The sequence below is a fragment of the Aquarana catesbeiana genome, linkage group LG09, assembly GCF_042186555.1.
Source record: "Aquarana catesbeiana isolate 2022-GZ linkage group LG09, ASM4218655v1, whole genome shotgun sequence".
Lineage (NCBI taxonomy): Eukaryota > Metazoa > Chordata > Amphibia > Anura > Ranidae > Aquarana > Aquarana catesbeiana.
The window spans coordinates 88,510,370-88,536,792 of record NC_133332.1 but is presented as its reverse complement, the minus strand read 5'-3'; the positions used below and the strand labels follow the sequence as shown (position 1 = coordinate 88,536,792).

The 26,423-nt window shown below is 44.0% G+C and overlaps 1 protein-coding gene across 1 annotated transcript in view; it reads left to right on the top strand.

The window, feature by feature from the left end:
* LOC141108960 (coiled-coil alpha-helical rod protein 1-like) overlaps positions 1 to 16,999 on the top strand; it is a 43,775-nt gene extending 26,776 nt beyond the window's left edge. The window contains 10 exon segments of the mRNA XM_073600919.1: positions 1,501 to 1,606; positions 1,929 to 2,035; positions 3,251 to 3,378; positions 10,356 to 10,484; positions 10,570 to 10,758; positions 12,495 to 12,504; positions 12,864 to 12,955; positions 15,156 to 15,307; positions 15,474 to 15,612; positions 16,862 to 16,999. Coding sequence (XP_073457020.1) covers positions 1,501 to 1,606; positions 1,929 to 2,035; positions 3,251 to 3,378; positions 10,356 to 10,484; positions 10,570 to 10,758; positions 12,495 to 12,504; positions 12,864 to 12,955; positions 15,156 to 15,307; positions 15,474 to 15,612; positions 16,862 to 16,959 — 1,150 coding nt within the window. The 3' untranslated portion in view covers positions 16,960 to 16,999.
* The last annotated feature ends 9,424 nt before the right edge of the window (positions 17,000 to 26,423 follow it).

Genomic DNA, 26,423 nt, shown 5'->3' with positions numbered 1-26,423 from the left:
TAGCTGTTGTACATCAGATGACCTCCCTGCTTAAAGTTGCCTTCTTGACCATAACCAGGTGTTTTGGTAACATTGGTTGTTGAACAATTTCTTTTTTTTTTCCAACTGTTTTTAACTCTGCTCATCATTTTTGGTTCTTTACTGTCTTAATGCAAGAGAGATGGTTGCCTAGAATCCAATGACAAGACGCTGCACACCTCTCTATCAGCACTTATGAGAGCTTGCTGAAGCTCACTGCCGTGTATACAGTGTTCCCTGGATAGCATTATCACCATACTGCTTTACAATCATATGTTGCTTCCAATTACTCCTTAATATTTGGGTTGTAAGAGAAGTAAGAATATTCTTAAAGAGAGACTAGCCATAAACTTCAAATAGGATTACACGGGATAGGGTTTTTTTTTTATATGTTTATCTTTTTTGAGCATGTATTATTTTTTTCCCATATTAGATACTGTATTTATCGGCGTATAACACGCGCCGGCGTATAACACGCACCCCAAGTTTAGGAGGGCATTTTAAGGAAAAAAACTTTTAGGAGGGAAGTTTAAGGAAAAAAAACTTACATTTAAATGCCCATCAATGCAGCCTCATCAGTGTTCATCTGTAGCCTTGTCCATCATTGCAGAATGATCAGTGTCCATTTGCAGCTTGCCCAATGCCGTTTGCTCCCTTGCTAAGTGCCATTTTCAGCCTTGCCCATTGTCATAAGCAGCCTTGCCCTTAGTCATATGCTGCCTTGCCCAGTGCAGCCTTGCCCAGTGCAGTCTTGCCCAGTGCAGCCTTGCCCAATGCAGCCTTGCCCAATGCAGCCTTGCCAAGTGCAGTCTTGCCCAGTGCAGCTTTGCCCAGTGCAGCCTTGCCCAATGCAGCCTTGCACAGTGCAGTCTTGCCCAGTGCAGCCTTGCCCAATGCAGCCTTGCCCAGTGCAGTCTTGCCCAGTGCAGTCTTGCCCAGTGCAGCCTTGCCCAGTGCAGCCTTGCCCAATGTAGCCTTGCCCAGTGCAGCCTTGCCCAATGCCGTGTGCCGTTTGCGCCATTTAAATCTGCCGCTCGTCACGCTGCCCCACCTCCCTGCTGAGGATGAGAAGTGAGCACTTCCGAAAAAGACCAAGCCAAGTATACTGTGTACTTGGCTCGGCTCGCAGTCCCGCCCAGTCCTGCCATTGGACGGAGTGTTATGTCCATCAAAGGAGCTGGGCAGGACTGCGAGCGGAGCCGAGCCGCATACACAGTATACTCGGCTCGGTCTTTTTTGGAAGCGCTCGCTTCTCATCCTCAGCAGGGAGGCGGGGCGGCGTGACTGCGAGTGGAGCCGAGCACTCGGCTCGGTCTTTTTCGGCGGCACTCGTTTTTTTCCATCGGCGCTCGGTTTTTTTTCGCGGCGCTCACTGTTTTTTGGCACACAGAGAGTGGGGATCGGCGTATAACACGCACCCACGATTTTCCCCTGATTTTAAGGGGAAAAAAGTGCATGTTATACGCCGATAAATACGGTATATTCTCTTGAAAATTCTTTGCAAGAGAGTAATCAGCAGTTGGTCCTTCACTCACATGCACTGCAAAACCGGACAGCCGAGTTAGAAATGGAGAAGCTTCACAGTAAGGTGAGGAGGAATTAGAAACATGAGAAATTACCACTGAACTGATAATGTATAGTTAACCTAACAACCAAAGAGACCCTATTGAGAGATCTGCCAATCACGGGGTGGAGACTGGGATACTGGCATTCATTATATAAAAGCTGATATAAGAAAGTATGTTGTCTACACCAACTGAACATATACAGTGATTTTCACACCTTCGCTAGAAATATCAATGGAATTTGGTTGCTTTGGCAACACCACTTTTCACACATGGCGCTCTTAATTTGGTATGCAGTGTTATGTGTCTGTGCATGGATTAAACAAAATTCAATTTCTTCTGTAGTCTCTGCAGGATGAGCTGTGTGCCACACATATTGCATCTACCAGTATTTCCAGTCGAGCTGAGAAAGCAGAACAGACATTGCTCAAGCTGAAAGAAATGATTGATAGGTATGAATGTTTCTCTGTCCACATTTAGAAGATTAACTTTTGGGTGGTTGCATCTGTTGTCATTGTCCAGTATATTAAAAATAAAGCCGGGAACACATTAACAGGTTTTTTTTGTGTAACCCAGAAAAAAAAACAAAAAATCTGACCGCTCTGGTCAGAGCCGCTGTAGTAACCATGCAAGGTTAGTCCAGCAATCTCCCCCCCGCTGAGCTGTTGTGATCTGACAGGGGGACGGCCCCCCGCCAAAACACTCAGATCAGCGCTCTCTGCCATTGGCTGAGAGCGCTGATCGTGAGTCGGTCGGCTGCTGGTTTTCCAGCATGCACGTCTGACAAAAGCTGGCCGAACGGCAGGCTTTTGTATGACAGACCGACAAACACACAGTCAGAATGTCGGCTGTCTTTTTTTTTTTTTGAACCAGCAAACGTCTTCTGACATTCTGCCCATGTGTACGGTGCTTTACTCTATTTCTTGAACAATTAACAACTGCATACAAAATATCTCCACCCAAAACTGACCTTCTTTGATGTGTTTCACCACTCCTGGCTCGCTCACAAGGATAGAGAAAGTCGGGGAGGGAAAGGAATGTAAACTTCCACTAATCAAAATAGCCACGGCTCTTGAGCACTCGCCACAGGTGCAGCATTAACTAGCTATTTATAGTGTGGTTCTGGGGTGGACCTTTCCAGAGACAACCATCTTGCCCTGCTTGGGCAAGGTGGCAATGTCTCTTTAATCAGCTTCCTTTAAAGATTGGCCCTAGTTTGTGCCTGCTTGACTGTGTTGGGGAAATTCGACTGTAAGCTCTTTGAGGCAATGTCTAATGTGGAAGATTTTTTTTGTATTCTGTGGAACATATCAGTGCTGTATAAATAGAGAAATGAACTCCCGGGTGACTATCCCTATTCACATGCATTTCCATATTTACAGCCCGTTTTTAAGCTTCTGGGTTTTTTGTAGATGCGCCCTCCCCCCCCCAATAAAAAGGAAGCCTCCCCCGGGACCCTGGGTTCACAGGAAAATGACAATGGCACTCAGATAACTCTATAAGCGCAGCATTGAGACCGCCCATCAACACCTCGGGCAGATAAAGAGAACCCTGGGCAGGCATGTGACTTATTGGGCAGAAATACTTAAAAAAATACTGGGTTGGAACTGCAGTCAAGCTTTAAATGTGCCCCCATATTTAATCTTATTAATTGTGGATGTTGGTAGTTTTGTACAGGTAATGGAATTTCAGGAAAAGACCTTCAGGGGTGCTCTGCAGCGGCTGGTTACCCTGGGCCAGAGGGTCTCTTTTGCTACCAAGAGAGTTGATACTATACAAGGTAAGAAACTGTGCAGTACTGGAAAATAAACATTAGATTTTTCTTTCTCATTTACATGGTGCCAACATATTCAACTTTCTTTAAAAAAAAAAAAAAAAAAAGAGCCAAAAACACCATTCATTTCTGTCCCAGCAACCAAATATGATTTAAAGTGTAATGTCTCTAGCTCAGTTACACACAGTAGGTAAATTTGGAAGTAAGCTAAACCTACGTGGGTGGAAATTAGGGCATTGTGAGAAGAGTCATGCAAATTAAGGAAGCACATATGACATACAGTTATGGGCAAAAATATTGGCACCCCTGCATTTCTATCAGATAATGCACCACTTCGCACAGAAAATTATTGCAATTACAAATGTTTAAGCATTCTCATGTTTATTTCTTTTTTGTATTGGTATGACACAAAAAAGTGGAGAAACAAAAAGCCAAATCTGACACATTCCACGCAAAACTCCAAACATAGACTGGACAAAATTATTGGCACCTTCTTAAAATTGTAAGAAATAATTGCATTCCAAGTTTGTGACGCTCCTGTAATTTATAATTAAACTCACCTGTATCAATTAACAGGTGCGGACAATATAGAAATCACACCGGCAACCAGTTAGGGCCCTTTCACACGGGCTGTCTGATCAGGTCTTCCTGTGTATTTTCCATGTGGACCTGATCGGACCTTCCAGTCTCCCCTATGGAGCGTCGGATGTCAGCGGACACACATTCGCTGACACCTGCAGCCATCTGATCCGCAAAAATAAGACGGATAGTGGGCCTATTTCTCATCCGTCCAGCGGATCAGATTGGATGGACAGCTGGTCTGTTTCCATCTGATTTCTCCATAGAGGAGAGTGGGACTGTGTCAGTGTCCGCTCTGCACAGTGGAGCAGACACAGACCTGTCATCCGCCTACTCAACGGGGATCAGCGGTGCGATCCCCTGCTGAGCAAGCGGAATCTGCTACACAGACACGCCCCTGTGAAAGGGGTAAAATGGTGAAAACTTTCCTCAAACTTTCTGTTGTGCATCTGTGTGCCACTAGGAGAATGGAGAAGAGAAAGAGCAGCAAAGAATTGTCTGAGGATTTGAGAACAAAAATTGTGGAAAACCATGGACAATCTCAAGGTTGTAAGTCCATCTTCAGAGATCTTAAAGGGTTACTAAACCCTCGTGGTGTGTGTGTGTATTTTTTTTTTTTATAACGAACCTATCATACTTACCTTCGCCGTGCAGTTGGTTTTGCACAAAGTGTCCCTGATCCTCCTCCTCTGGAGTCCCTCAGCGGAGCTGGTGGCTCCTCCTCTTCTTGAGTGCCCTTTCGGAGAAGCGCTCTCCTTCGGCACACCCGTGTGGGTGCGCTCCTGAGTCCTGCTGCTGCGTCCATTGACACAGACGGCAGGACTCTGCCCCGTCCCCCGTGTCATTGGATTTTATTGACAGCAGTGGGAGCCAATGGCTGTGCTGCTATCAATCTAACCAATCAGGACCCAAGACACCGGCCATAGCTGGTGTGCTTGTTCCCATCGCGGGAATTACGGGGCTCAGGTTAGTAAAAGGGGGGGGGGGGCTGCTGCATTAGAATGAATTAAGGTGAAAAACCTCGAGGGTTTACAACCCTTTTAATGTCCATGTGTCCACGGTGTACAACATTGTCAAGAAGTTTACAGTCCATGGCACTGTAGCTAAGGAGACGAAAGAGAAATGTTGATCAAAGCGTTTGCCAAAACTTACCTGAGGAGGAAGCCAAAATCCTTTTGGGAGAATGTGCTGCGGACAGACAAAACAAAATATACAGCTTTTGGTTAAAGCCCATCATTTTACTGTTTGCAGAAAAACAAATGAGGCCTTTAAAGAAAAGAATACAGTATCTATAGTCAAACATGGTGGAAATTCACTGATGTTATGGGGTTGCTTTGCTGCTTCAAGCACTGAATGTCTTGACTGTGTGCATGGCATTATGAAATGTGAAGACTACCAAAGAATTCTGGGGTGCAATGTAGGGCCCAGTGTCAGAAAGTTTGGTCTTTGTCAGAGGTCATGGGTCTTACAGCAGGACAATGACCCAAAGCACAGTTCAAAAAGCACCCAGAAATGGTTTAAGACAAAGCACTGGAGAGTTCTGAACTGGCCAGCAATGAGTCCAGGACTAAAACCCATAGAGCACCTGTGGAGAGATCTCAAAACAGCAGTTGGGAAAAAGAAACCTTCCAATCTGAGAGACCTGGAGCAGTTGGCGAAAGAAGAGTAGTCTAAAATTCCAGTAGAGAGGTGTAATGCCGCGCACACACGAGCGGACTTTACGGCAGACTTTGTCCTGTGGACTTTTCGACGGACTTTACGACGGACTTTCTGAATGAACGGACTTGCCTACACACGATCAACCAAAGTCCGAAGGATTCGTACGTGATGACGTACGACCGGACTAAAACAAGGAAGTTCATAGCCAGTAGCCAATAGCTGCCCTAGCGTCAGTTTTTGTCCGTTGGATTGGCATACAGACGAGCGGACTTTTCGACCGTTCTCGAGTCCGTCGGACAGATTTGAAACATGTTTCATTTCTAGGTCCGTCAAACTTTTGAGAAAAAAAGTCCGCTGGAGCCCACACACGATCGAATTGTCCGACGGACTCAGGTTCGCCGGAACAAGTATGCCATAAAGTCCGGTCATGTGTACGCGGCATAAGAGACTCATTGATGGTTACAGGAAGAGATTGATTTCAGTTATTTTTTCCAAGGTGTGCGCTACCAAATATTAAAGGGTGCCAGTAATTTTGTCCAGTTCATTTTTGGAGTTTTGAATGGTATGTGTGAGATTTGGCTTTTTGTTTCTCCACTGTCTTGTGTCCATACCAATACGAACAAAAGAAATAAACATGAAAATGCCTAAACATTTGTAATTGCAACAATTTTCTTGGTGAAATGGTGCATTATCTGACAGAAATGCAGGGGTGGCAATATTTTCTGCAATGACTGCATACAATGTCCTTAGTTGCACTAAACCCAGAATGCCAGTGCTAGTTACTTAGTAGCCTTTTTCTGAATACTCCTAGCTGAATTGAGTTCATTGGTTTAATTTGTATCTATCTCTGATAACACTAAACCATCTTTTAATTCAAATCCATAAAAACCAGATGAATTTCTGGATTTCAAACATTATTTGAGATAATCGAGCTGTTTTTTATGTCCTATAAAATACTGGATGCGTCAGGGAGTTGAAGGCACTGAATATAACACAGGGAGATTTCCAGCTTGTTGGAGGAAAAAACTCTCCCTCTGAGCGAGTAGGCCAGATTCTTCACGGTATGGAGCAAGGATTGTAGATATTCCTGGGCATCATACCACTTATTCAAGGAGAGGTAGATATGTACTTGTTCCTCATTCTTGAAGTGATGTCGTACTGTCTTTGGCCAGGGCCGTTTTTTCCACTGGGCAGTTGCCCGGGGGCCCCACTTGTCTGGAGGGCCCCATCCTCAGCTCTGCAATCTGCTGCTTTAGTTGACTGACTGCACTGGTTGCTCACTTGCTAGAATCGCCGGCCGCCCGGCATCTAGCTAGCAACCAGTGACGTCAGTCAGAGGCCGAGGCCGCCCCAGCATTCATAGCACCCCACGGCCGCCCCAGCTGCTAGTGAACAAGCTCCGCCCACCTCTGCCATGTTCTTCAGACAGCGTGGAGAGGGAGCGGAGCAGAAAGATGGCCTCAAGTAAGTCTAACACTAAATACTTAAGTAAGTTCAAGTTGTGCATCAAACACAGCCACTCTCTGTGCCCCTCAAAAGCTGCCACTGTGCCCATCAAATGCAGCCACTGTGCCCATCAAATGCAGCCACTGTGCCCATCAAACGCAGCCACTGTGCCCACCAAACGCAGCCACTGTACCCACCAAACATAGCCACTGTGCCCATCAAAAGCTGCCACTGTGCCCATCAAACTCGTGTTATATTGTCCAAACGTTGTGTTAATGTTTAAACACTGATTTTGTTGGAAGTACCAAGAAATATAGCCTTATTGATAATTTGCATTTTTATTCTCGTGCGCGATTGTGTAGACAGGGCCCCAGTGCACTGTATTGCCCGGGGGCCTATTATGCTCTTAAGATGGCCCTGTCTTTGGCCATCCTTTAACATTGTGTAAGAGTATGAGATGGTAATATGTTGGCCCCATAAAGTATAGTCAGGGGAAATTTAGTTACAAGTGACAGGGAAAAGGTAACTGTGTTAAACACATTCTTCTCCTTGGTTTTTACAAAGGAAAAGGAGTATAATAGACTAGATAGTATTGTTAATAGCACAACATGGAAAGACTTGAAAAACCTATTTTGAATAAATTACCAGGACCAGATGGCTTGCACCTGAGAGTCCTCAAAGAACTTAGCCAGGTTATTGCTGCACATTAACATTTTCTCAAAAGTGAACTTCTCCTTTAAGAGGAGATATGATGGTGATATACAAATACAGTAAAACCTTGGATTGCAAGCATAATTTGTTCCGGAAACCTGCTTGTAATCCAAAGCACTTGTATATCAAAGCGTCTTTCCCCATAAAAAATAATGGAAACTCAGATGATTCGTTCCACAACCATTTATTTAGTCATTAGTCCTTCAGTTTGTAGTCCATATAAAAAGTTTATAGCAATGTGATAGATTGTGTAACCATAAAATATCCATTCACAAATGGCAGCCTCCACAAGGGGATTAGAAGCAAAATCCAGCAGGAGCTACAGAGTATAAAAGAGAAGAGAGGCACCTCCTAAGTGTAGCAATATGATGGCATTTAATGAAGGCAGGGCCGGACTGGCCTACCGGGATACCGGGAAATATCCCGGTAGGCTGGCTGCACTAAGTACCGCTGGGGCCGCTCGCTGCCTGTGTCAACAATCTAAAGAGCAGCGGCGGCTGCCGCAGTATGCAATGGCTGTGTCACTGGTCAGTCACTGTCTGTGTGTCCTCCGTTCCGGCGCGCCGCCCACCACATTCATCTAGAGCAGTGTTTCCCTAAAGTAATATGCCTGTGCCTGAGGGGGAGGAGCAGGAGAACGCCGTGCTGCTTCAGCACCGCCCACTAACTGCACGAGGAGAATAGAAGTGAATGGCCGGCCAGCTGCAGCACAAGAATTAAGGTATTAAAAAAATCTCTCTCTCTCTCTTTCCTCTCTCTCCTCTCTCTCCTCTCTAAAGCTGTTTACCATCAAACTGTGCCCATAGATTGCCAACACTGTGCCCTGCCCATCAAACGCAGCCACTGTACCCATAAATTGCCACCACTGTGCCTATAAATTGCAGCCACTGTGCCCCATCAAACGCAGCCACTGTACCCATCAATTGCAGCCACTGTGCCCATTAAACGCTGCCACTGTACCCATAAATTGCTGCCACTGTGCCCCATCAAACGCAGCCACTGTACCAATCAATTGCAGCCACTGTGCCCATTAAACACTGCCACTGTACCATCAAACACAGCCACTGTACCATCAAACACAGCCACTGTGCCCATAGATTGACAACACTGTGCCCTGTCCATCAAACGCAGCCACTGTACCAATCAATTGCAGCCACTGTGCCCATTAAACGCTGCCACTGTACCATCAAACACAGCCACTGTACCATCAAACGCAGCCACTGTACCCATAAATTGCCACCACTGTGCCCATTAAACGCTGCCACTGTGCCCATCAAACGCAGCCACTGTACCCATAAATTGCCACCACTGTGCCCATTAAACACAGCCACTGTGCCCATCAAATGCAGCCACTGTACCCATAAATTGCCGCCACTGTGCTCATTAAGCGCTACCACTGTGCCTATCAAACGCAGCCACTGTAACCATCAATTGCCACCAGTTTGCCCATTAAATCCTGCCAGTGTCCCCCCCGCCCGGCACTTACCTGTCTCAGGTCAGCGCGTTGCTCCACGCTCCCTCCGATAGGCATCCAATCACAGCGCCTGTCGCTTCAGCCAATCAGGTGACAGGTAACCAGATCCAGTGCACCTAATTGGCTGAGAGGCGGGTCAGTGTTAGGGAAGTGATTTATTTGATTTCCTAACACAGCACTGTGTAAGCAGCGAACGCACAGCAGTGTGCCCGCTGTTTACCAATTTGGAAGCCTATTAGAGCCGACGGCTCTAATCAGGCAATTCTAAAAACACCCCCGCCGCTGTAATTCAGATGCCCGATGCCCTTTATATATATATATATAAAGCCCTATGTGCTTTTATATGTGTCTTATCTATATATAATGCACTCTTTAAATGTGCTTTAAAATGCATGGTTTTCCATTTTATGAACAAGAAAATAATGACGTTATGCTGTTGGGCTGGTATAATAATGCTATGGGGCTGGTATGACATTTTTTCCAGGGCTGGTTTTCATTCCCAGTCCGGCCTTGAATGAAGGTATAACATTTAGCAACTCACATGGTTGATGATTTAAAGAGGCTAAGTATGCAGGCATCTGGGGTAAAGCTGTCCACATCCTCCGCACCACCGGCTCTCACCGCTGTCAGTCTGCAATAGTGACCGGGAAGACTACCCTGCAGTAAAGCAATCTTGAAGCACTTGAGTGGAGCGTGGACAGGATGACGTCCATGGTGGTGCGGAGGACGGTCTATGTGGACGTTACCCCGGATGCCTGCATACTTAGCTGTGCCTGTTTTAATCATCAACCATGTGAGTTGCTAAATGTTACATTAAATGTAACCATATTGCTACACTTGGAGGCGCCTCTGTTCTATTTTTTCTTTTTCTAGTGCTGTCTCTTTTTTCCTAAATGATAAATAATTCTGATAAAGTATGTTCCTAGTGTGCCACATCCCATGAGAATAAGGAAGGAGAAAAACGCCTAGGGGTGGGACTTTAAAGGCACTACGAAAAAACAATGAATTATATAAAAATATAAATATTTTCATATAATTCATTGTTTGTTTTTTGGTAGTGCCATTAAAGTCCCACCCCTATGGGGTTTTCTTTTTCCTGTCTCTTTTTCATATGGTTTATATTTGAGAGTTTCTTGTAGGCATCCATCTTACGAGGACCTGAAGAATGAGGTACAGCTCTTAAATGAAGAGAGAGACCATCTGAGCACCGAACTGAAGCGCAGTGCTCTCATCCTGGAGGAAAAAGTGATAGAAAAATGTAAGACTGATTCCTAGGGTGTGCAATTCGAAATGTATGTGTTTGTTCTTCATCCTAATTTTGATTCCCTGTGTTATTTCTGCAGTGGAAGCAGAGATAGCAGAGTGTCATGACACTGTCTCACTTCTCCGCCAATCTCTCCATGAGACAGAAGAGAGAGAGAAAGTCCTGACAATGCAAGTGATGGAGCTAGAAAGAAAACTACATGAAGCTTGTGAAACTGCTGAACAGCTGAAAGAACAACTGCAGGATCAGAATGGGGAATATGAGAAAGGTACAGAGGCATTTTTAGCATGCTGCCTGGCAAGAGAAGAATGTCCTATTCATATAAAATGTAGTCCTTAAGAGACAGAGTTTTAGGCTGCTTGCTAAGATGTTAGAAGTAGCTTATGCCCTTTTAAGATTCAGGTGGACATTTTTCAAAGGTTCCCTCTTCGTTTGGAGCTTGTCATGTGTGCACTAAGGCTGATGTCACCCAGGCAGGTCTGTACTCCTAGAAAAGTACAGGGAGCTCTAAGGCAGAAATGTTGACTTAAAGGCTAAGTTCACCTTTCATAACAGATTACATGTTACATTTTTATCCAGGGTGTAACATGGAACATGATACTAAATGAGCAGCCCCCGTTGTGACAGTGGGCTGGGGATCTTCTCCCCCCCCCCACCCCCTGTCACAATTAAAAAAAAATGTGGCCATGCGGGGCTCTGCCCACCTGGCTGCGTCATTCATTCAGAGTTCTGTGAATGGAAGAACTGCATCTGACGGGTTGTAGTTGTCAATGAACTACCAGGGTGCTGATGAGCACTCTAGGTAGTTCATTGATTCTTTGTGTCATTCAGTATCTGCCTGCCTGTACAAGGTATGGGCAGACAGCTACTCTGATAGTCTGAAGGAGCCATGCTTTGCTGATCTGGGATGCAATGCTCTGCAGGCTCCTAAAAAAAAAAATGAAATAAACGCACATTTTTTTTACTTGCAAAAAAAGCCTTTAAAGGGCAAGCTCACTTTTTTGAAGTTCTCCTTTAAATTGTGCCCCTCTGAACCCCATGTAGTAAATACTTACTTTCATTCCCATTCCTGAGAACTTCATTGTGTGACTTGCTCGGCACCAAACAACCTTTGCAGAAAAAGTTCACAGCCATGGCCAGTCCTACCATGCATATGCGTGGATTGCCCCAATAACTTCATATGGCTTGACCAGTAATTCTCTGGATGGCTGGGGATACCCATGTGTATGGACCACACAGAAATAAACAAAGCAAAGCTGCACACATGTGCAGTAGGATCTGTATTCAGTCAGGTGTTTTTAATGCAAAGATGTGCTGTACAGTGCAGGATCACACAACAAAGAACTCAGGAGCAGGAACAAAGGGAAATGTTTTACTACTTGGGCTCCACTGAGGGGGTATAGTAACATAAAAGTAGTCAGCTGTATTCAAATTACCCACAAGTTATGTATTTGTTTTTTTTAGTGTTAGCTTTTGTTTTGTGGCTCTAACCACAGTCTAGTCTAGGGTTTGTTTTTACCTCCAGTGCATCTCACTGATCCTTTATCATTTGCTAATAAAGGCTTAATTTCTCTAATTTTGGCATTAAGGCCCACCCCGTACCTAAACTTTAAATAAAGGTCTTGTGGAGACAGGAATTTACTTTTAAAAAAGTAAAATGGCTGACCAACTGGGCTGATATAGTGTAGTGCACATATAAATGATTTCATACACTAAATACATTATTATGTATTAATAACTTATACGGTTGCAACACAAGCTATTTTGCTATTACTTTTAATTTAATCTGCAACCAGTATTCATTTAAAATGCCATGGCTGGCAGAGGGGGCTCTCTTGATATCATAGTAGAATTGTCATAGCTGTTGGTTACACACTCTACATGTTCATCAAATTTGATTTGCAACATCCCAGCTGTTACAGCTGTAATGTAGAGGGAGACAATGCAGAGATCATAAGAGGGTTCCGCTGACAGCTGTGATGGTCTATTAGGAACAATTGGGAGAGATGTTAGAGTAAAAGCTCTGTATATGAACAGCAGAGTGAACTTTGATATATTCTGTACTCAGTCTTCACTCTGTGTATGGCTTGTATAAGAAAAGAGTTCTTGGCTATATTCTCTGCTTTCTGTATACAGCTCTGTTTATATCCTGAAAAGAGACAGCAAAGAAGTCTCTGATACATTTTCTGCTTAGTAATAGCTCTGTGTATGGCCTGTATAGGAACAGCAGAAAGGCCTCTGTTACATTATCTGCACAATGTCAGCTCTTTGTAGGTCTTGTACAGGAAAAAAGAGACCTTCAGTACATTGTATCAGAGCAATGGTAGCTTTATTTTATAGCAATGAACTAGATTACATTTTTTTTTAACCAAGTGAGGTGAGGGAAGTAGAGGAGAAAACAACTCAGCAACTGGCAGAGATGGAGAAACATCTGCATGAGACGAGGAGAGAGCACACCAAAGCAGGTACCTTACTTTTTTATATATATATATATACACACACGCACGCAAAAAGTATTTTGATTACCAGCTACACATCCTCACCCTTCGTTTGGCCACCAGAAAGATGAAAAAATACTTGGCACTCCCTTAAATGGAAAAGCACAACTCATCACCTGTGACAATTCCAGGCACTCCATGCTGTTACATACGGGTGGATTTAAAGTCCTTCAACTATCATTGTACATGGAAGGTTTATTTTCATTGGTATGTAGCTTTGGGGGCTTCCCTACATGTGGGTCATATTCTTCCCTTCCTTCAATTGGGGGTGGATTAACATTTAACCCTTAGAAATAACAAGGATCAGGTATATGCCTACCTAATCTTTTTCAACATCATCCTTAGGCTACTTATTCTTTCTGTTGTACTTTCATTCAAGGAGTTGCTCATGTTGTTCCCCCTGTTTAGCCCCCAATCCACCCGTGGGATTTAAACCTTGTCAGTTTTACAAAAAACAACATTTTGAGCCTATTCATTCCTTTAACATTATCCTGTAAGGTACTGGTCTTTGTGGCTGTCACTTCGACTAGAAACCTCTCTGAGTTATTGGCTTTAGTTTGTAAGGAGTCCTATTGGATCTTTTGAGACCAAGGACTTCCTTTTTTACCGAAGGCAGTCTCTGCTTAAATGTGGGAGTGCTAATGTGATGAAAATAGATCTCTTCCAATTTAGCGATCTCTTTGTTAATTGCTCTGCCAGTTGGTGCCTGTGTCAGATTTAAATACTATTAGCTCTCGCCAGCACTAGACTGAGAAACCTAGGGATTGTGGGATATGTACTTTAATTATCTTCATCATCATTTTAAAATAGAAAAGCAAGAAAGTGTGTGTGTGTATATCCTTTTTATTCATTTATTTTTTAAGTGATCACATAACCTCTATTCTCAACTGCATAAGAGGCTTGGAGAGGGGGAGGTGGGGGGGGGGGTCGTCATCAGGAAGCAGAGAGAGCAATACCTTCCCAGTAAAGAGCTGTGCAGTGGAGTGTGTGTCAACATAAGTTTTATCCATTGGAGGACAGGCAGACTGTGCTCCCAGCACATCCAGAAAACTAACAACACTGGGAAGGATGTGCTTCAATGCCTAGCATTTGCAATAGGTAAGCAGGGGACAGGCAGGATCTCCAGGTATTTCAAAAAGAGAACAGGATACTTTTTAACAAAAGTACATGGTACAACAGACACATGTTAGGAATATGAAATGTTGAGTGTAACAAATACTTTAAGGGACTTTGACCAGTCGGCTAGGGTTTGGCAATGCAAGGTCACAGATGGGGTGGAAAGCAGAGCCCACCAGGAAGAATAGAAGTCTAGAGAGGGCTTCCAACTGTTTAGCAGCTGCGTCTTTAAAAAAGAGGTTCATTCTCAACCCATATGGTAGTTGCTTTAAGGTGGGACACTGCTGGATCTACAGTGGGGGCAGACCATTTTATTACAGAGTTCTCTTTAAATGGGTACATCCATGTGTTTGTAATCTCCATGAAGAAATATTAGAAAAGTGGGTGTGCTGAGAAAGTCTGGGGTTTTAGGAGCTCTAAAGGACCCAAAACCGGGAATAGCACTGATAGAAGCAACAGGCTGATCCTCTACTTTTAGACTGGTGAACACCACATCAGTAGGAGCCAAAAGTCTGAATTTGGGAGTAATTGCAGAAACCTATGATTCCCTGAAGGCAGGCTCGTCGGGTTGAAACTGAAAAAACTCAGAATCAGGCAATCTCAGTGACTGATGTTTCAGAGGCCACCAATGCCACACAGGTCATATACAGAATGGTGACCCTACCCTGCTGTAGAGTGTAGACAGGGATCTTGGCTGATGAAGAAAATAATGCTATAAAAAATAGATTGTCTTTTGAAACAAAAAAAAAGAATATTCAGCCTCCTAGAACACTAGCAACAATGTGAGGCATGCTGGTAGTAGGAGGGGTTATCCTGGGCTGGCCTACAGTCCAATCCTCCTCCTGTAGGTGGCAGTATAGCCTGTGCCCGTAATAGATGAAAAAAGTTCAGTTTCTTTAAAATGCCGATATGGTTATGTGGTCATATTGCATATGAATAGTTCTTATGTACAGGGCATAATCTACCTCCTCGTCAGGCTAATTATGCTTTTTGCCCAAATACTTCTAATGCTATTGTTTTGTATAGTAATTATCATATTGCATTCTCCTAGTCGTGGCTCTTCGGCAAACAGAGCGCCAGATGCAGCGGGAGAGGAATCGGAGTCAAGAAACTATGCGTACACTAGAAGATGCCACACGAGTGCACGAGGAGCAGCTGACCCGGCAGTTACGGGATGCTGAAAGGGACAAAAACCTCATGATTGTAAGTTTTGCTAGTTCTGGAAAAATCATTGTTTCTTTTTAATCGCAACCCCATGCCTGTAAAACTTAAATTAATTTTATTCTTCAGGCTTGATACTAGCAATCTTGTCCTCCAAACCCATTTTTGTTTTATTTTGGCTTTGAATGTGGTGTGGCTTTTCTTCCAGGCCACACTTCGGCAGGAGGGATTATTTGCCACGTACCAGAAAAACCGGACAGTTGCAATCCAGTCTGTGGATACCCACACTGAGAAGGGACAGGGGCCAACAGGTGCTCCAGGGGCTATCGGAGCAACAGGAACTAAAGGTGAATTCTCCATACTTTCATACCCTACTGGGCACATGGGATGAGCTTCCTAATGAAGGCTTTCTACAACTGTAGTCCCTAAGGTTTGACCAGAGAATGTTCTTGCCAAGAATAGCCAGCACTCTGGATGAAAAGCATAATGAAACGTTACATAGGCGTGGGCATACCCTAATCACCCTGTGTGGTGCCGATTCCCCTTGCTTTCCTGATGTCTCCTGTCTTTCCCTTGCAGTGCTGCCAGCTTCCCTCCTGTCCTGCTGGCTGCTGCGGGGGATGTTTCAGGATGGATGGATGGATGAATGAATGAACACAGTGAGCGTCCTGTACCAATATCACCTGTGTTGCTTCTTAACTGAAGCATAGTAAACAATGTTTACTATGCTTCAGTATGTGCATGAACAGGAAGCCGCTCCAGCAAAGAGCACTTTCCGTTCGTTTACAGTCCAGTGCAGCTGAGACTGCAGAGAAAGGGACTGGGTAAGCCCTGTCCTCAGTTCCTTTCTCTCTGTTTAGACCCTTGACCAAAAGCCCCCCAACGGGGCTCCTAAAAGATTGTAAAAATAAAAAATAATATTGCATAAAAAAAAATATAGTAAAAAATAAGAATAATAAGAACTGCTGACACCGTCCACTGCCCTAATGACACCAGTCTCTACTCTACTGACACTGTCCACTGCTCTTCTGATATACACACGTGTGTTTGTGCTCTGGGGTGCACACCTAATAGGCTGCACACACCTATGAAACGTTAGCATAGGGATCACTAAAAAGGAACAACATACCCTGGGAAAATTATTACATCTCTGTACTTTAATAAATGGCTCCTGTAAAATTATGATGGTTGTAATGATCCAAACACTCTCATCTAAAACTACCTAAATAAAGACATTTCACTCCAAGCATAGCTTACTACCTAAACTCTGAGTGTATATTAACACAAAAAAATATATTGCAGCTTTCCTGTTTTGCATCTAGTGATCTTGCCAATAATCTGCTTCCTGTCCTAGGGTGACAGTACTATCACACTGTATTGTATCTATGGAGGAACAATGATGTCACCCTAGGCGCTGCTCTCCTGATTTGGACTACAAATATCCCACTGCACTTCACTTACATTACATGGAGAGGAGGGGTTGTGTAGTTCACAGCAGGGAGCTGGGAAAGCTGATTTAAAAAAGACATGTCTAATGATGGTTTGTGCTTACAGAATCATATTGCATATGCCTTATGTTTTTTTCTTATTTATCAGAATCTCTTTCCAATATGCTGGCCAACCTGCAGAGCCTCGGAGCTGCTCTGCTTAAAGAGGATGTTGATCATGAAGAGGAGGATGAAGAACTGATGTAGCCACCAGGGGGCAGCATATGTAATGTTATAACAGTGTACTTTTTGCACAAGATGGTCCATTTATATGCAGGGTGATCAAAAAGGAGTTTACTACCTCAGTGATATTGGCATTATTTTTAAAATTAAATCTATACTGGGAGTAATATGTAAGCTAACATGGCTGACTTTCCTGAAAATGCTAGTTGCCTGGCTGTCACACAGCCCCAGTAGCTAAGATATCTATTAGATTGTAAGCTCTTCTGAGCAGGGCCCTCTTAATCCTATTGTATTGTATTGTATTATTATAACTGTATTGTCTCCCTTTTATATTGTAAAGCGCTGCGTAAACTGTTGGCGCTATATAAATCCTGAATAATAATAATAATAATATTTGTAGTCTCTGACACAGAACAGTTCTATCTTTGCATACAACATGCTTGTTCCAGGTCAGTGACTCAAGTACTGAAGCTAGACAGGGCCAGGCAGTTGACAAAGGCAGCCTACATATTGGTCTCAGGACATTTATTTTAAGTGCAAAATTTGTAGATTTGTCTGGAATGTCTCTCATTAGCTTTTTAGGCTGGGTTTCTCCTATCGGTCACAGGAGTGCAATTTGCACTCCCGTGACCCGTTTTCAGCGGAGAATGGTCTGAAATCTGCTCTCCATTGACGACACTAAGATCATTTCAAGCAGCGTGTTATCCCAACTTAGGCAGTCTGGATCCACCAGCTGCCTGGACTAATGGCAGTCTCGGCCTCTCAGTGAGCCGCTCCCCACCCCTCCACAGCTCAGCGCTCCAATGAGTGTGGAGGAGCAGAGCAGGAAAGATGCTGACTGACAGGCAGCAGCTTTCCGCTGGGGAAGGTGAGAGAACCGAGCCATCGGCTGTATTCGGTGGCTCGGTTCTCAGTGAAGAGGCGGCGGGAGACAGATGCAGCATCGGTCTGATGCTGCATCCACCAAGGTAGGTATGAAAAGCCCATAAAAAAAAAATACTTCTCTTTTAAAGCAAGGATCAATGTGCATGATGCAGTAACCAAACTCAACCAATCAGAATTAATATATCAATTAGAAAGCTCTGAGCTACAAATCCAGCCATGTCATCAGTGTGTTGCACTATTGCGTTGTTATGGTCAAAATTGAAAATCATAGATTAATTTGCACATTGTATTTCATTTATTTATCGCCTATTAATCTGAATGATCTGGAAATCTGTAAACTTTGTGAAGATCCCCACAGTTTGCTACTTTGAATTCTATGACACATATTCACTATGCCCTGTGGATAGGCACTGGTGTGTCACACATTTCACAGAGCCTGCCTTCTATACTACAGAGGTGCTGAGAGGAGGAGTTTAAGGAGGCGGAGTCAGTGCAGGAAACACTGCTTGCAGACAGCAAGGTGTTGTGGGATATGAAATTGGAAGTAAACAGAGGAGAAGCTGTAAAGCATGGAGGGAACCCAGGAAGTTGTGGGAAGAGAAGGTCAGCAGGCAGGCAGCACTCGCAACAAGCAAGGAGATGTTGGATGGTCAAATATCACTATGGTTATGTTACACAATGCTGATGTTTTAAAGTGAAAGTGTATGCTATGATCATAGAACAAGTCAGTTGAGTGGAATGCTTGCGAGAAGTTGAGATTTACATAACTGAGCTAACAAGACCCATTTACCAGGTATAAGACCAGCACACGTTTACATTAAATAATCCAGAAAGCCAACACCTGATTATCATTCTCCTGTGCCTACAGTAAGTACCATGTATGTTTTAGGACCAACCAAAGATTGAAGTAGAGTATTTTACTGACAAAAAAAATGACCTGCTTAGAGTATAACTAAAACCTTTTTTTTGTCCCGTTTACTGTAATGGCTAAAATTGGGAGTGAAAGAAAATCCCACATTTTGGGCTGTCCCTAGAACAGGAAGGCCTGTTTCACACGAGAATCAGCTCGTGTAAGAGCAGTGTGAACAGCAAGCTTTTACAAAGCATTTATGAAGCTTTCAGCAAGCTTTGTTGAAGATTTTTAAAGCACTCCTAAACTCCAGTTTGAACATGTTGAACACAGTGTCTAATGGGAGTGCTACTTGTCATTTTAAACAAGCTGCTAGCAGGCTTCTGTGCTACTTGAAACCTGTTTAAAGTGACAATCAGCACTGCCATTTAAGATCTCTGTATTACATTTCCAAGCAGGAGTTGAAGGGTGCTTAAAAGACTAAGAGAAAGCGTCTCAAAGCCTGCTGAAAGTTTGATAAAAGCTTGCTATTCACTCTGCTCTTATAGCTGAAGCCTGCAACAGGGTAATCCTCCAATGGGGACACTGATTTTGATAACAATCACAGATTCCCTCCCTTTTGGAGGGGTTTCCTCTCTCTTACTGTTTTGGTTTCGGGACAGTGAATGGAGATTGGTGTAATGGGACACAGGCGGCGGCAACACCCTCCTCCCTTTTTCTTTTCTCTATCCAAAATGACACTAAAAGTGTTGCCTTTAGTTCTTAATTAATGTAAAAAAAAAAAATAGACTGTTGTCACCAAAATGATTTCCCCTCACCTCTTGTTTGGTGATTCCTGCCAGTATGCTGTAAAGAAAAACTCTTTCTATGGGGAAGCAGTGGTCTGGTGACAGAGGTCCTACATCCCCCTACTAAGTCAGAGCTAAAAATCTCCAATCAGCAGCGACCATGAGCTTTGCTGATTAGAGAGCTCTTGCGCTGAGTCAGCAGGGGGTGTGCCAGAACTCTACAGAGAGAACACTGCTTCCACACAAAGGGCAATTGTCTTCTTATCAGCATACTGGCAAGCAACATACTTTACTACTTGGGATGTAGCTGCTTTCTAAAGAAAGCAAACTGAGGCTTTGAACACATTTTTGTTTTGATGCACCTGGAATGTACTTATACCTATGTGACCATAAAATAAATCAATCTATAGTGTGTAATTAAAAAAAGCTATATATATTTATTTATTAAGGTGCTAGATATAATACATTTTTTTATATTCTAAAGTGCAATTAATATACACCAAAATATAAATTATGATTTAATATACAATTCATGCACCATGTGACTCCTCTTCCCCTCCAAATTTTTTTTTTAGATGTAATCCAAGTGTTCTGCTTCAAACATCACACACCTCCCAGTCAGTACTTTATCCCTAACCTTCCCTCTTTCCACTCTGGTTAAACAAACTCACCAGATGGTAGTGAAATCTATTTAGAAAGTAGGTCTATTGCACTTACTTATTGTGCCTTATATGCTTGAATCCTTGCTGCCAATCGCCTGTCTCACATGGGGAAGAAAAACACAGAGAAGAGGAAGCCAATAATGGCATTTATAAAAAAAAAAAAAAAAGACAATATTAACACATAAGTAATGATAGTAACCCACAAAAAAAGCACTGAGGAAACTCTTGACTAATCATGTAGACGCTGCCATATCGCCATTCTATGCATTAAGATAAAAAAAAACCTTGTGCAGCACCCCTAATACTTGTCTGAGCCTGTCTTTATAGTGATGTTGCAGGATTGTCTAAGCTGCCCAGGACTTCCCTCCTCCATTGGCTGAGACAGCAGCGTGGCATGATTGACACAAGCGGGAGCCTATCATTTAGCCAGTCAGAAGAGAGGGGGGCGGTCCCAGGCTGCGGCTCCGTTTCAGAATGGACAAAGGGAGCTGTAACTCGGCTTTGTGCCCGCATAGCAAGCTGCTTGCTGTGGGGGCACTTAACAGGAGGGAAGGACCTGAGAAGAGGCAGATCCAGACTGCTCTGTGCAAAACCAACTGCAGGCAAGTATAACATTTGTTGTTTTTTTCTATAAAAGAGACTTTACAATCACTTTAGTTGCATGTTACAATATGGTCTCAAAAATAAATATATATATCACAATCTATTAATTTATTTTGCTGTCATATGAATAAGCAATGTACATATTTTTTTGTTAGATTAATGTGATTTACATTAAAGTTACAGATCTATTATAGTGCTAGTCTTGGAGCACAGTACTTTGTTGTGTGTAGTGAGAAAAAAAAACAAAAAACTTCTTTTATAAGGGTTTAAGCCCAAGGAGGTGTAAACCACCTCTTGGACTTATCTTTTGTTCACAATTTTACAGAGCGTAAGGAGTATAACTGTTTGGAGAGCAGCCACTCTGTCCCGACTCTCTCCTCCCACAGTCTATGCACTCATTATGTGACTGGATTTACATAAATGCTCCATAGCTTGACAGGAAGAGGAGGGGTGGGCAGAGTGGCTGCAAAAGACTCCAACTTCTGTGGAGAAGGCCCAAACATCCAGTGGTGAAGCACTGGACATACAGTATAACATTAGCTATACTCCCAGCTCGCTGTCAAAGTGTAAAATGTAAATAAAAGAGATGGGTCGAGGATGTGGCACACACCTCCTTGGACTTAACCCTTATAAGCCAGCACAGTTTTAAAATGCATACATTCCTGTTCATTCTAGGACTGGAAACAGTGTTAAATCCTAAATGAAGGTTAACTGCTTGTAAATAAGGTGTATGTAAATACTTATTTTTTTTCCAAGATTTGTAATGGACAAAACCTTTTATAGAGATTAAATTACAAACGAAGATCATGGTATCTTTTTTTTTTTTTAAATTTGTACAATTTTTATTTCTATATGCATGACCCTATTAGAGCTTATGTGCATGGGCGGGCCAGTTGAGCCTGTTCAGCGTAACTGCCCGTGTATTTCTTCCGCCCAAGTGCAGCATACGACCTGTCTTTGACATGAGTAGCTGTGCGCAACTGTACTTGTATATAAGGCAGTGCCATCGTAAACACAAGTACAGTGTACAAACATATCTTAAAAAAAAAAAAAAACAGAGAGAAAGGAATTTTGACTTGCCCATAAATTTCATACTTTGGAGTACAGTACTTGGATTCTTTGCACGCTGTCTGTATCTGGAACTATACACCCACACAGATGTCGAATTGGGAGCAGCATCTAATTGACATCAATGGGCCTGCCTGCAAGGGGATGCACAGAACACCTAGGGTGGGATAGACATACACTTTGTGTGAACAAAGCCTTAAGATATGGAATTAGCTGGTAAGTCAAAGATCCTTATCTTTTAAGTAAAACACAGGTTCCAGATGACCCTCCCTTCCATTTCTTGGTTATATGCATGACTTGCTACAAAACTCCATGGAGTAGAGTAGGATTATAGGGGAGTTGCCCAGGGGCGTGCCCTCAAATTCTTTGCCAGTGTTCAGTCGCCTAAAGGTACGAGAAGGGTAGGCAACAACTATGCAAAGAGAACTATGCCAACAGGCCCAACAAGGGTCAGACCCAACTTCAGAGCGCTGCTCTATCTGCAGAAGACTCGACATCCCCCTGGTAGAACTTTGGAAAAGCATGAAAAGAGGACCTTGTGGCAGCCTTAAATAACTAGGGTATAGAGGCCTGGTGCCAAAATGCCCAGAAAAATCCAACTGATCTGGAGCAATGGCTGCGTAAAGGTGCCGTAGGAGATTTGTCCTTGAAAGAAGAATGTCCTGTCCGTGGGTCCTGAGAACAGGACAAACAGGGAATCCATGTAGACAACCTTGTATGTGTAAAGTATTGAAGAATGGCTCCTTACAGGTGAGGGTCACCAACTCAGAGATACGTCTGACTGACTTGATGAAAACCAAAAAGGATACTTTGCAGGAGAGATCTTCTAAGAGAACTATCCCTGATGGGTTCAAAGGGTGGTTTCTTCAGGGCAAGTTAAGATCCCAAGGAAGCACAGGTTTCTGTAAGGGGGGCTTAAAGCGGGGGTCCACCTATCTATCGTTTTTTTTTTTTGGAGTTCATTCACAAACTTTTCTTCTCATGATTATCTACTCACATGTTCTGTGTAATAAGTCCGCCTGTGTCCGATTTTGTTGTAAAGAATAACTTATAAAATTCACTGAAGGCGGTTTCCATCTTCATTGTGGGCATTTGAAGCCCACAAGCATGTATTTTCTGGATGCGGTGAATGCTGTGCTCCCAGCATTCACCGAGATGTTGTGATGACGCTGTTGCACAATGCATGCTGGGAAGCCTGAGACTAGCTCCCAGGGGACTGTGGGAGGTCTGGGAGAGGCTAGAAACACGCCTACTCCCATGGGAGGAAAACCAGGAAGTGCTAAGAAGATTAGAAAAAAAAAAAAGGTAATTACGGCGATTTAAATTTTTTTACACAGCATGTCAGCATCTAGGCAAGGAAGAGAATGCATAGAGATAATGTTCAAAATTTGGGTGGAACCCTGCTTTAATGCAAGAAACCTTTTGAAGAAACAATTTTATAAGGGAGAGCAAAGCCAAGGGGGCATTGAAAGAGAGTGGCAGAGGCCAAGTTCTGGTCAAGACCAGATTGCAAGAAGGCCAGAATGTACAGTACAGTGTAATCTCTGGGATGGAAGTGCCTGTGTTCACACCAGACAAGGAAGGATTTCCAGTTTTCTTGCTTATAGCAAGGTAAGAATAACCAATGTGGAGACCCTACTTTTCTTTTTAAAGACTTGGGCTTCAACAGTCTTCCTTTTAAAGCCAGAGACTGAAGAAGGATGGTGTCATGGAACCCCGTCGCACTCTGCTTGCATGCTTCCGTCAGTACACAGCCTCCTCCAGTCTAGACCTTCAGATCTTACAGCCAAATGTACAACACTAGCTTGAAAGAACATGGAATCTTTATTGGACAAGAAATACAGGCTTTTATACATTTGAGAAGAACACTCCCCCCTCCTGATCATATTAATCTAACAATACAACTGTAACCAGAAACATAAATTAATGTGAGCTAATTAACTGATCATTTAACTTGCCAGGGCAGACTTGCCATCTTTCAGCTCAGAGGACACAACACACATTATCATAATCATAAGCACAGGACACCTTTACACAATAGCAGGAGATCCCAGAATTAGCAGACGGTCTGTCTCCTACATTGCAGATCATGTAATCCACATCCAAGCAATGCTTTGATTAATCAGGGATTGCAGACGGCATGGCAACAGTCTACAAAACTCTTACAATGTGCTATCATTCTGATACAGTGGAATTAAATGTATCATAGATTTCTTGAGGGATAACATATTGTTGATAAATATTACTGTTCCATTCTAAGTAATCCAAGCCTCATTCTTAATGTCCATTATTTTCTTGGTCACCCTGTGCCCCTAATAGACACAGGGTAACTTAGTCATAGAAGGTGCATCGGGAGCTGAAGCAAGGATTTCCAAACCTCTCCAAGGGATTCTGGGTTCCACCAGCCCCCTGCCCAAAGTTACTCCCGTCACAGATGGGTCAGAAGTTGAGAAGAGGCCAGGGATCATCGAGTATGTCTGTGTACCAGGTTCGTCTGGGCCAGTTTGGTGCAATAAAGCCCCATACACACGGTAGGACTTTGTACAAACTTTCCCTTGGATTTTTGTACAAAGGGCGATGGCCATAAATTTGTATTGCAAACAGACGGCAGGACTTTTCCAGCCAACTTTTACCAAATCACGTGGTTTTTCAGCTCTTTACCACCACCCTTTGGTCAACTTCTGTATTGTTGTCTGATATTGTGTCAAGCTCGCCACTTTTATCGGCGAGATTGACACCTTTTGAGCCGGGTTCACATTGGTGCGGGGATCCGACTTGGATCCCCACCAATGCCAGGCACTGTGTTTGGTATGAATCTTGAGGGGGAACTCCACGCCAAATTTTAAATAAAAAAAACGGCATGGGTTCCCCTCCAGGGGCATACCAGACCCTTACATCTGGTATGGATTTTAAGGGGAACCCAAAATCCATACCAGACCCTTATCCGAGCACGCAGGCCGGCCGGTCAGGAAAGGGGGGTGGGGACGAGCGAGCATCCCCCCTCCTGAGCTGTACCAGGCCGCATGCCCTCAACATGGGGGGTGGGTGCGGCCCCCCTTCCCACAAAGCACCTTGTCCCCATGTTGATGACAAGGGCCTTTTCCTGACAACCCTGGCCGTTGGTTGTCGGGGTTTGGGGGTGAGGGGCTTATCGGAATCCGGGAGCCCCCTTTAATAAGGTGGCCCCCAGATACCGGCCCCCACCCTTTGTGAATGAGTATGGGGTACATCGTATCCCTACCCATTCACCTAGGGAAAAAAGTGTCAATAAAAAAAAACACAGTACACAGGTTTTTAAAGTAATTTATTAGGCAGCTCTGGGGGTCTTCTTCTGACTCCGGGGGTCTCTCCGGCGTCTTCTCCCGGTGTCCGGATCTTCTGCCGCTCTTTTGCTAGCGGTGGCCCGGACTTCTGGATCGGCTTCTTCCCTCTTCTCTTCTTCTGATGTTGACACGACGCTCTCTCCAGCTGGAATGCTCTCCGAGCACTCCGCAATGGACTTATATAGGCGGTGACCCCGCCCCCTATGAGGTCACAGTCCCGGGGCATGCTGGGATTGTGATGTCATCGGATGACCACACCCCCTTATGAGATGACAGTCCCAGCATGCCCCGGGATTGTGACCTCATAGGGGGCGGGGTCACCACCTATATAAGTCCATTGCGGAGAGCTCGGAGAGCATTCCAGCTGGAGAGAGCATCGTGTCAACATCGGAAGAAGAGGGAAGAAGACGATCCAGAAGTCCGGGCCACTGCTAGCAAAAGAGCGGCAGAAGATAGCGGAGGAGCCGGCAGAAGATCCGGACACCAGGAGAAGACGCCGGAGAGACCCCCCGGAGCTGCCTAATAAATTACTTTAAAAACCTGTGTACTTTTTTTTATTGACACTTTTTTTCCCTAGGTGAATGGGTAGGGGAGGGTTGGTATTTCCCGACTGTAATTAGGAAGGAGTGATGGGAGCGAAGGTGGAACCTGATGGTAAAGCTCCCTGAACTTCATGCCTTTCTGCCTGGGGTGGGGGCAGCTGTGGTCTGGGTCGTTGGTCAGGGTTGGTCCTGAAAGTCTATGGAGTATGTGCCCCTGGAGTGGCAGTCCAGGGGTGCCAATCACTTTGATTTGAGGCACCATGGTCACTGCACCATAGAACACGCTTTTTTTTAACACCTGCCTCTTGGCTGAGACCAGAGGAATTTTTTATTCCTGGCCGGAGGGCCTGGTCATTGTTTTACACAATGGCCACCTTTTTCACTTTCCTCTTCACTATCCCTTCCCCACTTTATTATATTTATTAAGCCTAAGTTTATCCCTTTTTGTATTTTTATGTTTGTTGCACTGTGTGATGAGTAGGGACAGGGGTCCTCGGGCCAGTACTGAAAGTCTTGGGAAGGGGTGGACATGGCCTTTTGGCTTAGTTTGCCCTCTCTCATGGGGTCTCCCTTCGGGGGAGCCTCACCTAGTACTTGGGTAGGTCTGTTTCAGCAGGCCCTCCAGAGAACGGGGGCCGTCTGGTTTCGGCCAGATGGACCAATTGTAAAGTACCCTTGTCCCCGTCTGGAGCCTAACGCCCGGGGATTCAGGGAAAGGTACTCTTGTGTACCTGTTTGCTCTTTTTTGTGTTTCTCTCTTTATGTGT